The 15727-nt window shown below is 42.2% G+C and overlaps 1 protein-coding gene across 1 annotated transcript in view; it reads right to left on the minus strand.

Moving 5' to 3' along the window:
- XPNPEP3 (X-prolyl aminopeptidase (aminopeptidase P) 3, putative) overlaps positions 1 to 15727 on the minus strand; it is an 88401-nt gene that overhangs the window by 33041 nt on the left and 39633 nt on the right. Inside the window, exons 5-6 of the mRNA XM_006866879.1 lie at positions 5124 to 5186; positions 3186 to 3299 (exon numbers count right to left, since the gene is read on the minus strand). Of these exons, the coding sequence (XP_006866941.1) occupies positions 3186 to 3299; positions 5124 to 5186 (177 nt within the window). The remainder of the gene's footprint in view (positions 1 to 3185; positions 3300 to 5123; positions 5187 to 15727) is intronic.

Consider the following 15727-nt stretch of genomic DNA (forward strand, 5'->3'; position numbering starts at 1 on the left):
TCTTACTGATTAGAAAGAGACTGTAGGAACCTGAAACTATGGCCCTTCAGCTTTGGAACTGTACTCACCCATGTGACTCAAAAAAAAAAAGCTCATGAGTGTGACTAATTGCGACTGTCACAACTGTAAAGGTAGAAGTTTTGTAACAAAAATGGAGGAGTAGTTAATTTTATAGTACAGAAACAGAGGACCCTAGGCCATCAGGGAGAAGAGCACAAGTGAAATGCAAGACCTTACCCAGAGAAGCAGCGACACCACAGATGGAGGCAGACATGGGGACATGGAGAGAGAGAACAGCTAAGGACTCTAGATTCATGGAAAGAGAGGGACTGAGAGCTGGTGGCCAGGAGGGTGACTTGCAGAATTTGCCCTTTGGTGCTTTAAATTATTACATATGCCTGAGTGTTAAAAAAAAAAAAGAGCTAAAATGAATAGAGAGATACTGTTGACCGATGGCACATGGAGGGGATTATAATCATTATAATGAAACAAAGTATATGATTTGTTGAATGTAAAACTGATGATCTGCCCTGTAAGCTTTCACTCAATTCACAATAAAAACTTAGGGAAAAAAAAAAAGCTCATGAGTGGCCATCTAAAGTGCAATATTGGTCTCTCCCTGTCCGGAGGAAAGAAGAGTAATGAAAATCAAAGACACATGGAAACAATTAGCCCAATGTGGTCCACGTGAACATCAGTCTCCACAATTGAGACCAGAAGAACTAGATGGTACCCAGTTCCCACTAATAACTGCTGTAAAAGGAATCACATTAGAAGGGCTACATAAAGTGGAAGAAAAATGTGGAACAAACTCAAAATCACAAAAAAGACCAGTCTTATAAGTTGGATAGAAACTGGTGGCACCTGAGAGACTATGGCCCTTAGTCACCCATCAGTTCTGGAGCTGAAGGCATCCCAGTGGCTCCATTTTCAGCCAAACGCTAGATATGAGGAACAGTAACAGGAGCGAGGGATGAACTCCTCAGAAGACCCGACCATTTGAGATCCAAAGGAAAGCACTGACCCAAGGACAAAGTTTCGAAGGTTCAGGAAAGCAGGAGGAATGGAAACAGGAAAGACAGGGAGGAAGGGGGATCAGTGATATTGGATTGGCGTGATACACTCAAAGACATGAAACAACATGTGATGAACTCTTGGATGCAAAATTGATGATCTGGTCTATAAACCTTCACTCAACTCACAATAAAAAGTGAGAATACGGCAGCCAAAGAAAAATGTTTCCTGCAAGGAATGAGTGTTTTGTTACTGTTTCTAAAATTGGCAACACTGAAAGTCAAAAACAGGAATAAGATATTCAAATTGATGACTGAAAATAAGTGCCAGTAGAGGGTTGTTTTTGTTTTTGTTTCTTTTCCCTTTTGCATAGCCATCTTTCAAGAATGAGAATAAAATAAGGATATTTTTAGCTAAATAAAATGGAAGTTTACCAGGAACAGATCTTTATCTTCTTCACGCTCTTAAAGAAGCAAGATGAATCCAGCAAGGCCATCTAAGACATATGAAGAAATAGTGAGCAAATTTACACAAACAGAAGTGTTCTACTTGGACCTATTCCTGAGGGTGGGAAGTAGCTTTGGTCAGCTTGTTGTTGTTACTATTGTTATTAAGTACCATCGAGTCAGTTCCAAATCATAGCGACTGTGTATAGAGTTTCAAGGAGCAGCTGGTGGGTTTGAACAGCCAACCTTGTGGTTCACAAGTCAGTTCAGAGGCAGCAAACACAAGGCAGGCTGTCCTATATGAATATATTATCTGCAGATGCCTAGGAGCTGGTCCACAATGGAGCCCTTCCAAATGTTGTTGTTAAGTGCTGTTGAGTCGGTTTCAACTCACAGTGACCCTGTATAGGGTCAAGGAGCACCTGGTGAGCTTGAACCACCGACCATGCAGTTCAAATGACCTTGCAGTCCTACTTAAGTGCAAGAAAAGGCTTGAAGTTCCAGTGATTTAAAACCTGCATATGAAGCAAGTGAAGATGATTGTGATGAAGAATTTGTTGCAACTGGGGGAGACTGGGAGGTTCAAGGAGCATAGTGGGTTATGAGTTGTGCCAACTGCAAGGACAGTAGTTTGAATCTACCAGCTGCCCTGCAGAAGAAAGATGAAGTCTTTTTGCTCCCTTAAAGAATTATAGCTTGGAAACCCTATACAGGTGATCCCTATGAGTCAGAACTGACTCCCTGGCACATCACCACCACCACCACCACCACCAGAGGTTGGTTCAATCATCTCAAACTGAGGCCAAATTTACATACATTAAAGCTGGGCTTCAAAGATGGTGGCCAATGGAAACACTCTTAATGTGGGTTGCTCTCCACAGTCCCGCCAAAATTCCAATTCCACAAATTAGGCTCTTGAAAGGGCTCACTATGCTTTTTCTAAGTCTCCCATTCAACGGCTTCAACCTATAATTTTTCCCATTCCAGTAACTGTGACCAACTCCCCAAAATTAAAAAAATTTGTGTTTGTTCCTATTTTACTTTGTTGATCATGATTGGGCCAGTTCAAAGCCCTACATTAAAGGCCATGATGGAGCTATCCATAAATCAGACATCAGAACCCCATGGACAATCTATGTTTTGGTTAAGTGCCGTTGGGTTGGTTCCAACTCATAGTGACTCTGTTTAGGGTTTTCAACGAGCAGTAGGTGAGTTTGAACCACCAACCTTGTAGTTCAAACCGACTGTGGTCCAGTGCTTATCCCAAAGTGCCACACCGTACAGAGAGTCAAATGAGTTGTGTTGAATGCATATACCCACATACTGATCCGCACACCCCTTCCCAGTCAACCCCTCCATCAGCAATGACCAGGGATCTGATTCTCTGTTTTAGAACTTTCTACAATGGGATCAGAGACTATTCCCCGTCTTTAGAATATAGTGTTATTAAACAAAACGAACAGAAACTACTGAGTAGAATATTGGCTCTGAATCTTGCTTCTGCACTAACAAATGAGCAGTTTAAATGTTTTTTTTTCAGTTTATTTTCCTCATTTATGAACAGGCGTGCTAAGCATCGCTGCTCCTACCTCACAGTGCTAATGAGAGGACTAAGTTAAGAGCATTTTATAAACAATCAAGTCTTTACAAATCTGTGAAAGCTGAAGGCTGTGACAGCACCAGGCCCCAGAGGAAGTAGTACTGGAGGAGAACGTGTTGGTGTACCTTGATGACTTGGTTGTTATTCACATAGTGCAAAGTATTAGACCGATTCCCGCCAGCAACTACAGGTGGGTAGGCTAAGATGTCTGCACCACGAGCCCGGCATTCAAATTCAAACTGCAAAAAACCCAAAGATATGACATCAGAAAGGACTTCCGCAATGTTAAAATGATTTTTGAGCTTTGTTCCACATTTTTGCTCACAGTATCCTGAACCCTCTAATATGATCCCTTTCAGAGAGGTCAGCAGCGGTAGCTGGTCTAAGGGTCATAAAGGACAGAGTTCATGTGAACCATTAGTGTTTGTACTAACATCTCCATGCATCTTTTGTTCTCTTCATTCTTATGTGCTGTTAGAGGCAGATTAACTTGCACTTTTATCAATAGCTCCAAGTTACCATATTTTCCACAAATAGTGTGCCCACGTAAATAATGTAGAAATGCATACATGCAGAAATGACAACATTTGTTAAAAATTCTGGCTGAGTGTACCCATACATATGCTTTCCAGATGTGGATTTCTACCACAATCACCCTTATCCAATAGTCCAGAAACATTACTTTTGGTAATATTTATAAAATAAACATAAAAGAAGTCATGGATTGACTTTGGAAATACTCTGGTAATCAGAAAAGAATGAATTGAAACTGTGTATTTGTTTTGGGGCCATTCTAGGCCAGGCCTGCCAGCAGTGGAGCTCCTTGTATCCACCTGCACCCAGGTACGTCATACTGGAGACAGGCAGAATATTGGGCAGTGGGCTGCCACAGCCCAAGTACAGGCTGGTGTGATGGTGTGGGGAGTGCCCGGGCTCTGTGGTGCTGGCCCCCACAGGAAACCAGAAGACATGGTGAGAGGGATGCCTTGGCCCTGTGTTGCCTCTGGGTGGCCTACTGGACCCCTCCGTGCCTGTGGTTCTCATGCCTACCAGGTGGCATCCGCACAGGTGGGAGATTCATATGGCCCAAGTGTGGCTGCAGGTCAGTCAAACGGTGGGGCAAAATGTGTATGGCTGTGGCACGCTGGCCTCATCCACTACAGTGTTTTTGGTGTGGAATAAGTGATTTCTTCCATGCTGGAGAAAATGGTTTGCAGAGTAGGGAAGGAATCCTGGCAGGTAATTCCAGGGTAGGCTGTGAGGGTCTGCTGCTGAGAACCAAACCTCTGCCAACAGACTCAAGATAACGACCTAACACTAAATCCATTGAACAGAAAGAAAAAAAGAAGATGAAGTTGGCAACATGTAAGAAAATTGGTACAGCGTGCTTAAGAAATAACGTGTGGGGCTTGCACAGTATGAAAAGCATATAAAGTGCCTATTGTTGTTGCTGTTGTTACATGGTGTCGAGTTGGTTCTGACTCTTAGTGACCTCATATAGGGTTTCTGCATTAGCCAACAGCGCCACAACAGGACGGATTTCAACCTTCCAAATGGCTTTCAGCCTAAATGTCTGGAAAAGTGAAAAAAGATGCAAAGAAAATGGCAAGTTCTTTATTTTCATCTGAAGATGGAGCTGGAGACTGGTGAGCATCTCTGGCACTACCTCAGAGTCTCTTCCTTTGCATTTACATATTTTCTTCTCATCTCACACTTGCATAAATCCTTCCTTCTTCATCTGCTTTACTGTGTAACTTTCTTCATCTAATTCTAACACTGCATGTTTACGCTGTGGGTTCATGCACTGGATTGCAAAGTTGCTTTGAACTACAAGGTCAGTGGCTCAAGCTCACCGGTTGCTCCTCGGAAACGCTATACAGGGTCACCATGAGTCAGAACTGACTGGACAGCACTTAACAACAACTACTACTACAAACAGATCACCACAGGCATTTAAGAACAAAATCCTTTCCACTGACATCCTGGGAACTTCCAAGAAAACCAAACAGAAAGTATCTGCAAATGTAATTGTCAATCCCCCTCCAAGGGAGGCTTGCACTGACCTTGGCATAAAGAAAGGCTTCATCCACAGGGGCTCTCCTGATGCACATGGTCTCTATGAAAGCCTGCAAAGAGAAAGACCACTCTTACTCACTAGGTTGCTTGATCAAACATTAGAAATTCTGGAGGGCATTTTTCGCTCCAATTTTGTTGATCTGAAGATGTGGCTTAGTGAAAATAATAATGTACGATTTTTTTTTTTATGAAGGGGAAAAAAAATTCACTTTTAGGAGTATTTAGTGGATGATGAATTTAATAGAAAGGCAACCAACCTTCCCACTCAGAATATATATGGAATGCCAGAATAAGCTCTATGGGAAAGCACATGTCATTACTTTGCAAAATCCTTCTCTGGCCCTCAAATGCTTGGCTTCTCAACCTTGGCACAGCGAATCCTTTCAGTTAGATTGATTCTATGTAACGGTGGCTGTTCTGTGCAATTTAGGATGCCAGCAGTAGTCCCAGTTCTGACAAGCACACATTCTCAGATGTTCCCCGGAGGACAAAAATCACACTCAGTTGAGAATCACTGGCCTATGATTCCCACTTATAGAGATCCTATGTTGTTGTTGTTAAGTGCTGTCAAGTCGATTCCAACTCACAGCAACTCTGTATATGGTTTCCTAGGAGTGGCTGGTGAGTTTGAACTGCCAACTCTGCGATTCAAATGACTTTGCAGTCCAGTGCTGATCTTACAGCAAGCACCACGTCAGGACTCCAGAATAAGCTATATGGGAAATTTTTATGGTTCTGACCCACAGTATAGGTTTCCTAGGAGCAGATGATGAGCTTGAAATGCCAACCTTGCAGTTCAAACTGACTTTGCAGTCCAGTGCATTAGCCCACAGCGTCAGACCAGGACTCCAGAGATTCTACAGGACAAAGGAAAACTGACCCATCACGCATTCTTTACAAGAGCAGACTGCCACGTCTTTCTCCCATGGAGGGACTGGTGGTTAGCAGCTGAGTGCTTAACTGCTGCACCACCAGGGCTCCTTAGCCTATATATACCTGAAGCAATTCTCTGTATTAGCCACACTGTTTATCTGTATATATACATTTCTAGTTTTATAAGCAAGTTGTGTGGTTAGGTGCCATCAGGTTGGTTCCACCTCAGGGATATGATGTATAACGGAACTAAATGCTGCCCATAATCACAACTGTTGTTGTTAAGTGCCATCGAGTCAGTTCTGACTCATCACGAATCTGTATAGTTTCCAAGGAGCGGCTGGTGAGTCTGAACCGCCAACTTAAACATAGTAGGTACGTTTAAGACCATTGTTGCAGCTACTTTTTCTTTCTTTTGTTAACAAGCATACCAAACCAACCCGAAACCCACTGCCATCAAGTTGACACCAACACACTGTGACCCTGTAGCAGCGCAGAGTAGACCTGCTCCACATTTTCCACGGCTGTAAATCATTCTGGAAACAAACAGCCACATTTTCCCCTGTGGAGTGGCTGGTGGGTTCCAAGTGCTGATTGTTCAGTCAGCAAGCAAGCACTTTAATACTTGTGCCGCCAGGACTTCCTGTAAGCATGTTGTTGTCATTATTAAGTGCCATTGAGTTGACTTCAACTCACAGCAACCTTAGGTTCAACAGAAAAAAACACTATGTGGTCTTGCACCATCCTCAAAGGAGTTTCTATGCTTGAACCCACCATTGCAGTCACTGTATCACTCCATCTGCGTTAAGGGTCTTCCTCTTTCTTGGTTGAGTCTCTGTTTTACCAAGCATGATGTCCTCTTCCAGGGACTGGTCCCTCTGGATAACAAGTCCAAAGTATAAGAGACAAAGTTTCACAAACCTCATTCTAAGGTATGTTCTCAGGCTGTTCTTCTTCCAAGACACATACTGATTTTTACACAATGTTCTTTGCCAACACCATTAATTCAAGGGCCACAATTCTTCAGTCTTCTTTACTTATTGTCCAGCTTTCACGTGCATATGAGATGATTAAAGTAGCATAGCTTGGGTCAGGCACACATTAGTCCTCAAAATGTTATCTTTGTCCCTTAACACTTTAAAGAGGTCTTTAACAGCATTTTTGGAACAATACAATGAGTCATTTGATTTCTTAACTGTTACTTTCATGGATGTTGATTATGGATCCAAGTAAAACGAAATCCTTGACTTCAATTATTTCTACATTTATCATGATGCTTATTTATTGGCCTAGTTGTAAAGATTTTTATTTTCTTTGTTGAGGTGTAATCTGTACTGAGGAGTCCTGGTGTGGCGCTGTGAGCTAATGCACCAGACTGCAAAGCCATTGAAAACCCTATACAGGATTGCTATGGGTTGACTTGACAGCACTTAACAACAAATCTGTACTAAAGGCTATGGTCTTTGAAGTTCATCAGTAAATGCTTTACTTTGGCAAGCAAAGTTGTGTCATCTGTTTATTAATGAATCTTCCTCCAATCCTGGTGTCACCTTTTCCTTCATGTTTCTTGGATTATTTTCTCAGCAAGAATATAACCCTGTGACACATACCTTTCCTGATTTTAACTCATGCTTGTTTTGTTCTGATGACTCTTTCAGTCTATGTATAAGTTCTGCACGAACACAATGAAGGATTCCGGAATGTCCACTCTTCATAATATCATTCATATTATCCATAATTTGTTGATTCACACAATTGAATAACTTCACATAGTCAATAAAGCACAGGTAAACATCCTTCTTTTATTCTCTGCTTTCTGCCCAGATACATATGATCCCTTGGTCCACATCCTCTTCTGAGTCCGATTTAAATTTCTGGCAGGTCTCTGTCAATGTGCAGCTGTAATCATTTAAAACTTAATTTCTGCACAAATTCACTTGCATGTGATATTAATGATACTGTTAGTTAATTTCCACATTGTTTCATCATTTATTTGGAATGGGCATAAATATGGATCTCTTCCAGTTGGCTGGCCAGGTAGCTGCCTTCCCACTTGCTCGGCATAGACGAGTGAACGCTTCCAGCCTAGAATCAGGGCACAGTGTTAAACTGAGGCAATCCCAGAGGCAGGAAGACAGTTAAGAAGCTCTACTGTGCAAGGCACTTGAATTTCATTATTCTATTTCCTCTTCCTACAACTTTATTGAAATGGTGCAAAAATAGTTTGTAGGAAGCATCTGACCTCCTCTATCTTCACAAGGCGGAAGGACGAGAATCACTATCAGCATCAGATCAAGGCCTATTCCTATAAAGTGTAGGTCAGAAGTGCTGTGTTTCCACCCTCCAAACGTAACCAATTCTGACACCACCTGTCCTCATGGCAGTTTCTACGTCTCGGCTGCGCTAGACAGTTCATTAGGATGGCCACACAGAACTCGTAGCCCATACATACAGTGATGGGTTTATTAAGGAACTTACAATTCGGGCTCAGGAACAATTAGGATACAGTTCTTTGTTCATGATAAAGTTTTCTCAGCCATGCCAGCAGGTACGCTTGTTTAGACAAGTGCCAGTAAGTGCTCAAAGGCACCCTATTCTACCAGCAAGCCTCCGGCCCTAAGGTCCCACCCATCTCCTGCTGGTCTCCTGGACCTGGGGCCTCCGCTGTCGCTGCTCCTCTGCCAGGGCTTCTGGCTGTCTATCGTATCACCTCTCTGCCTCCTGGATCAAGGAGGTCTAGTGCAGGGATCTTGAGGCCAAAGACACTCCCTATTCCTGGCTCTTCTTCTTTTCTTGATTTGCTGGTTTTTTAAGTGCCGTCGAGTCGATTCCAACACACAATGACCCTGTGTAAGGTTTCTGAAGCTGGTGGGTTTGAACTGCCAACCCTGTGATTCGCAATCAAGTGCTGATCCTATAGCGCCATACAAGGCTCTTCCGTGATAGTAGTGAGAATATACACAGAAACACATACACCAATTCAACGATTTCTACATGTACAATGAGTAACTTAAACGGATTAAGTTCTTCAAGATACACAACTATTCTCTCCCTCTTTTGAGTTGTCCCTCTCATTAGCAAACACGAGGAGGAGGAGGATACCCGGAGCAATGGTCTCTGGAGGGTGGGACTGTATAAAGATTGTGTACTATCAAAAGAGTGCTTTTTCTAGAGAGAAAGAAGTTCTGATCTCCAGAGTATAATGGCAATCTCCTAAGTAAAGATTTGATTTCAATTATTGGTTCCATCTATTTGGGTTTACCTTTGCTTAGACTACCTGTTAGTGAAAACCCAGAGAAAGCAGGTGACAAATGAGCTATTGGTAATGCAAACGCTGGAATCAGTGGCCTTCAAAGATGTAATTGTAGACTTCACCCAAGAAGAGTAAGCCTTGCTGGAAATAACCTGGAGAAAGCTGTTCAGAGATGTTATGATGAAGACCTTGTCTTTGTGAAGAATCTTTGAAAATCAGTGATTTCTCAGCCGGAGCATGGAAAACAACTATGGAGAGAAGGAACAAGATTTCTCCAAGGCCAGAGGCCAGGCAGGGAAAGTGATCTTAAGAAGCAATATACTTGTAATATGCCTGCAAGAAGGGCACACCCACCACCATCATCATGGTAATGCCAAGATCTCTCACTGGAAAGCATTCACTTGAATGTAATCTGGGATAGTATGTCTTATAGCTTCACAAGTAGAAATCATGGAACAATATCATTACTATCACACGCAAGTAAAATTTTGCCAAAGATAATACAAAAATGGCTGCAACCAATACAATGACAGAGACCTTCTGGAGGTTCAAGGTAGATTCAGAAGAGGACATGGAACGAGGGATATCAGCTGGATCTTGGCTGAAAGCAAAGAATACCAGAAAGATGTTTACCTGTGCTTTATTGACTATGCAAAGACTTTTAATTATGTGGATCATGACAAGTTATGGACAACATTCCAGAAACTTTTAATTGTGCTCACAAGGAGCCTGTATATAGACCAAAAGGAAGTTCAAAGAGAACAACAAGGGGACACCGGATACCGAATGGTTTCAAATGAGTGAAGGTGTTGTATTCTTTCATCAAACAAATTCAATCTGAGCAAATAATCTGAGAAGCTGGATTATATGTACAAACCGTGGCACTAGGATTTGAGTAAGACTCAAATACAGCAACTTGCGATATACAGATAATACAACCTTGCTTGTTCAAAGTGAAGAGCGCTTATAATACTTACTGATGAAGTTGCACCTCAGTGTAAAGAAAACGAAAATCCTTACCACAAGACCAATAAACAACATCGATATAAATGGAGAAAAGAATGAAGTTGTCAAAGACTTCATTTTGCTCTATTGACCATCAACACACATGGAAGCAGCAGGCCAGAAATCAAACGATGTATTGCACTGGGCAAATCTGCTGCACAAGATCTCTTTAAAGCAAAGATGTCAGTTTGAGGACTAAGGTAGACCTGACTCAAGCCATGGTATTTTCAATAATTGCTCATACACATGTGCAAATTGGACAGTGAACAAGGAAGACCACACAAGAATTCATGCATTTGAGTTATGGTATTGGAGGAGAATATTGAAAGTACCATGTGCTACAAAAAGAACCAACAGAACTGTGTTGGAAGAAGTACAAAGTGCTTTTTGGAAGCCAGGATGGCCAGACTTCATCTCATACTTCAGATATAACATGAGGGATCAGTTCCTGAAGGACATCATGTGGGGTAAAGTGGAGGGTTGAAGCAAAAGAGGAAGATCAATGAGATGGATTGGCACAGTGGCAGAAGTAATGGGCTCAGGCGTAGCAATGATTGTGAGGTTGCCCCAGGACCGGGCAGTGTTCTATTCTGTTGTGCACAACGCTGCAATGCATCTGTACCGACTTGATGGCACCTAACAACAACAACAACAAATATTAGGAGTTAGAAAAATACACTGGAAGGGAACTGGAAACTGAAGGCAGGTCTGCTAAAATTTCAGCGGGGTGGTTGTTTTCTATATTGGCTGAAAGGTCACTTTTGAGAATTTCTTACAAATAAGCTTCATTCTCTGACCAGCAGGTGGAGCTCCAACCAAAGGAAGCTGCACCATTAGGATTCCCTCACCCCCCACTCCTTTGGTTATTTAAGCCCATGAGACCCATTTTATTGTTAAGTTCCACTGAGTAGGTTCTGATGCATAGCATCACTGTAAAGGATTTTTGACCCTTTAAATATTTACAGGAACAGAAAGCCTCATCTTTCTTCCACGGAACAGTTGGTATGATTGAATCTCAGACCTTGCGGTTCACAGTCCAGTGCTTATCCTGTGGAGCCACTGCGCCCCCGAGACTCATTTCTTGTGGTCGTCAATTGCCATCAAGTCGGTTCAGACTCATAGTGACCTTATGTAGAGTTTCCAAGGAGCAGCTGGTGGGTTTGAACTGCTAGCCTTACAGTTAGCAGTCTAGTGCATATCCTACAGTGCCACACCAGGACTCCTGAGACCCATGAACTGAAAGGCTGCCTGTTTGAAGCCATCCAGGAGCCTATGGGAGAAAGGCCTGGAAGTCTAGGATATCTGGTGGGGTGGTTCCACTCTGTCAGCCAAGTGGTCATAGAGAAAGCAAAAGGAGTCCTGGTGGAGTGATGGGTAAACTATTATCTGAAACGCTGGCATTTCAGCAAGACCTAGTGCTTTGCTTTCATCAAGATTTCCAATAAGAAAACCCTATGGAACAGTTCTATGAGTCACATGAGGATTCTATGAGTAGGAACAGATTCAATGGCAACAAATAACAATGACGGAAGATTGCTATGTCAGCCAGGGTCTCTTAACCCAAACCCTGGTGGGTAACTCAGGATCTCTTTACAAATGTGTGGGTAAATGGTCTACGGGTGGAGAAAAAGTCTTTAGGTCTACTGGATATAGAGCAGAGTGTGCAGTGTAACTTAGGCTGATAATGAGTCCCTTAAACAAGATAGAGGAGACAGAGATGCTACTGTGAAAAGGATAAAAGTTACATACTAGTTAAAAGCTGGAGTGTATGCTATAAAAATGTACACTGTGGTACTTACTGTCTCCTTACCTGAATATAATTAACGTGGATAGAACGTCTGAAAGGAAATTCTCCTGAGTAAAATTTAAAAAAGGAGAAATTCTGTAGATCCTTCTTTTATCCAATACTCATGGACATGTAAAATGGGAGCCTTTCAAATGATCTAAGTCAACTCAACAAGTAAATCTGAAACAACATTGCATATCTGGGCCACAATAAAGGAGCCCTGGTGGAACAATGAATTAAGCACTGGGATGCAAACCACAAGGTCCAGGTTCAAACCCATCAATCGCTCTTCAGGAGAACGATGAGGCAGCTTTACTCTGCCCTAAAAGATTACTAGGAGCTGGAGTCAAGTCAACATAGTGGATTTGGTTTTGATTTGGGACCACAATAAATTACTGCCCTAACTTAATATCAAATGCAAATCTATTTGTGCCCACAAACTCACAAAAACCCAGTGGGCAATGAGATATGCTTACTGATGATTGACAGAAGATTATTGAAGACTCAAGAGAACTACACCCAAGATCTTTAGCAATTTCTGATATGGTCCAGACTATTCAATCGATGTAATAAACACAAAGGTGGCTGTTATTCTGTACTGACTTGGCTAACATATTTTCTCATCATCAGTCACCAGGAGAGCCTACAACCATTTGCATTTATGTGGAATGGTTTCCAATGCACATTTACTTTATTACTTCAAGAATATGTGAACTGTCCTGGTGTTCCACTGTAGGATAAGCACTGGACTGCTAACAACAAAATTGGTAATCAAACCCACCAGCCCCACCTTGGGAACCCTATAGAGGGTTGCTATGAGTTACAACTAACCTAATAGAACTTAACAACAATGCATCATCACAATCTGGTGAGCTGGGATCTAAATCTAACAATTGGACAGTACACTCAATTGACAGTACGTGATTATATCTGAAACTGTTCATCAAACCAAAAGGGATTTGACTGAAGTCACAAATCTTAGAAAGTAGTTGGTGGCTGACTGCCCGATTCCTAACCTCGATGCCACAAGAACTCCTTATATAAGACCCTGTATTGGGTTGTTGAGGAGTAGCTGGTGAGCCTGAACCGCCAATTTTGCAGTTCAAACAGCTTTGCAGTCTGGCCAATTAAGCCACAGTGCCACACCAAACTCCATATATATATGTGTGTGTATTGTTATGTGTCAGTGGAGTTGGTTCTGACACATAGAGATCCTTTACAGGGTTTCCCTGGCTGTAAAAATTCACAGGAGCAGAAAGCCTCATCTTTCTCCCATGGAAGAGCTGATAGTTTTGAACCACTGACCATGAGGTTCACAGCCCCATTCGTAACCACTACGCTACCAGAGCTCTCTCTCTCTCTCTATATATATATATATATATTCAGAGTCCTAGTGTGTCGCTTTGGTTTATTGTGCGAGACTGCTAAGCCATTTGAACTGCATGGTTGGCAGTTCAAGCTCACCAACTGCTCCTAGGAAACCCTATTTTTACAGTAGGTATATTAGAAGCTCTGGGAGCTGGGATCTAAATTGATGGTACGTGATTATATCTGAAACTGTGCATCAAACTAAAAGGTACTTGACTGAAATCACAAATCTTAGAAAGTAGTTGGTGGCTGACTTTCTAAAATCCAGGGTCTTGCACAGACTATGAAATTTGGGGAAATTACATGGGTTGCAACAATCTGTGAAATACCACAGACCACAATCAATAAACTGTTGTCAGCTAAACAACAGGTTCCACACCTAGTGGGCCTATTGGCTTCTGGAGAAATTATTTCCTTCACTTAAAGATACTACTGGCATCAATTCATAAAATTACCCTGAAAAAAGTTCTATTTGTATTTGATTAGGGGCCCAAACAGCAAGCCTTCTTAGAACTTTAGAAAACTGCAGCCTAAGCTATTCTGCGAGCATGAAACAATGCTAATGCTAAAATGTTATTTGAAGCGTGGATTCATGCTGACTGGAATCTCTGGCAAAAGCCCGCAACTGCTGCTCCACTCTGATGGCTGAGCTTTGGGGTTGTTGTTGTTATGTGCTGTGGAGTCGGTTCTGACTTATAGCGACCCTGTACAGGGTTACCGAGGCTATAAATCTTTATGGGAGCAGAAAGTCTCCTCTTTCTCCCATGGAACAGCTGGTAGTTTCGAACTGCTGACCTTGCGGTTTGCAGCCCAATTCATAACCACTACGTTACCAGAGAGCTTTGGGGTAGGAGGCAAAAAAAAAAAAAAAGGCCATAAGCTGCCCTCCAGTGTACTCTCTGAGAAAGACAGTTCCTGACTTAGACATTTACTGAAACTGGAATCCCATGTGTTGGACTGCAAAGATGCTTTAACAGTAACAGTAAAGTAGGCTGGTTCAATCTCACCAGCTGCTCCTCAGGAACCCTATTCAGGGTCGCTAGGGGTTGGGACAGACTCATCGGCACTTAACAACAACAACAACAAATATTAAGAAGTGAAGAAGCAGAGGGAACCTAGATTCAGAGGGCTTGGAGGAAGGTAGAATCTCCACTGAGTAGTATCCAATCTGTCTAGGCGGGGCTGATGCAGATAGGTCTCTTGTGATATAATAGTGAATAATTGTTATCAGGACTGATTGTGAGGGATGGAAATGTAAAGGTAGACTTTTGTAGCAAAGAGGGGAGCGATTAACTTTGCAGTCTAGGAGTGGAGGTCCCTGGGACCATCATGGGAAAAGAGCAGAGAGCAGGATCCTACCCAGAGAAACAGTGATGCCAGAGATGGAGGCAGAGAGGATGACATGGAGAGATGGAGCAGCAGGGGACTTTAGACAAAGAGAGGGAGAGGGGCTGTGTGCTGACGACCGGGGGTGGGCCAACTTGTAGTGTATACCCTTTGGTTGGCTGATGATACATGGAGGGTATACGACAGGATGAATGTAAAACGAATGTTCTCACATGTAAACTATCACATAAGTCACAATAAAACATTAAAAAAAATAATAATAAAGAAGTGAAGAAGTGTAACACACAACATATTGATTGGTTTAACCTGGAAAGCAGCTACTCTGAGTCCAGCAGAAGGTAAAATCCTCAGCTCAACAGTCTGATGTGTGTAAGGTATGTTCCTAACAAAGACAGAAAAACTGTTGCTGTTAAGCGCCGCTGAGTCAGTTCCGACTCACAGCAACCATATATAGGTATAGGGTGGTTTCCAAAGAGCAGCTGGTGAGCCTGAACCACCGACCTAGTAGTTCAAAGCAACACTGCAATCCAGAGCATTAACCAGTATCACTACACCAGGACTCCATGGAAGACTTTTTTTTTTTAAGGTTTTACAGGGCAGATCATCAATTTTACATTCAACAAATCATACACCTTGCTTCATTACAATGATTAAATCCTTTCAATGTACATCAGTTACAACAGTATTTCTCTCTATTCACTTTAGCCTTTCAAAAACAAGACACAAAAAAATACTCAGGCATATATAATAATGTACACCTCCAAAGAGCACATTCTGCAGGTCTGCCTCCGGGCCACCAGCTCCATTTAAGACAGTCTATTTTATCCTGTTTCTCTGCTATTCATAGAGTTTTCAGTGACTAGTGATTCAGAAGTAGTTTGTCACTCTTTCTTCCTAGTCTGTCTTTGTTTTGTAGCTCATCTGAAACCTGTCCAACATGGGTGACCCTGCTGCTGGTT

This window comes from Chrysochloris asiatica, unplaced genomic scaffold (assembly GCF_000296735.1).
Source record: "Chrysochloris asiatica unplaced genomic scaffold, ChrAsi1.0 scaffold00097, whole genome shotgun sequence".
Classification (NCBI taxonomy): Eukaryota; Metazoa; Chordata; class Mammalia; order Afrosoricida; family Chrysochloridae; genus Chrysochloris; species Chrysochloris asiatica.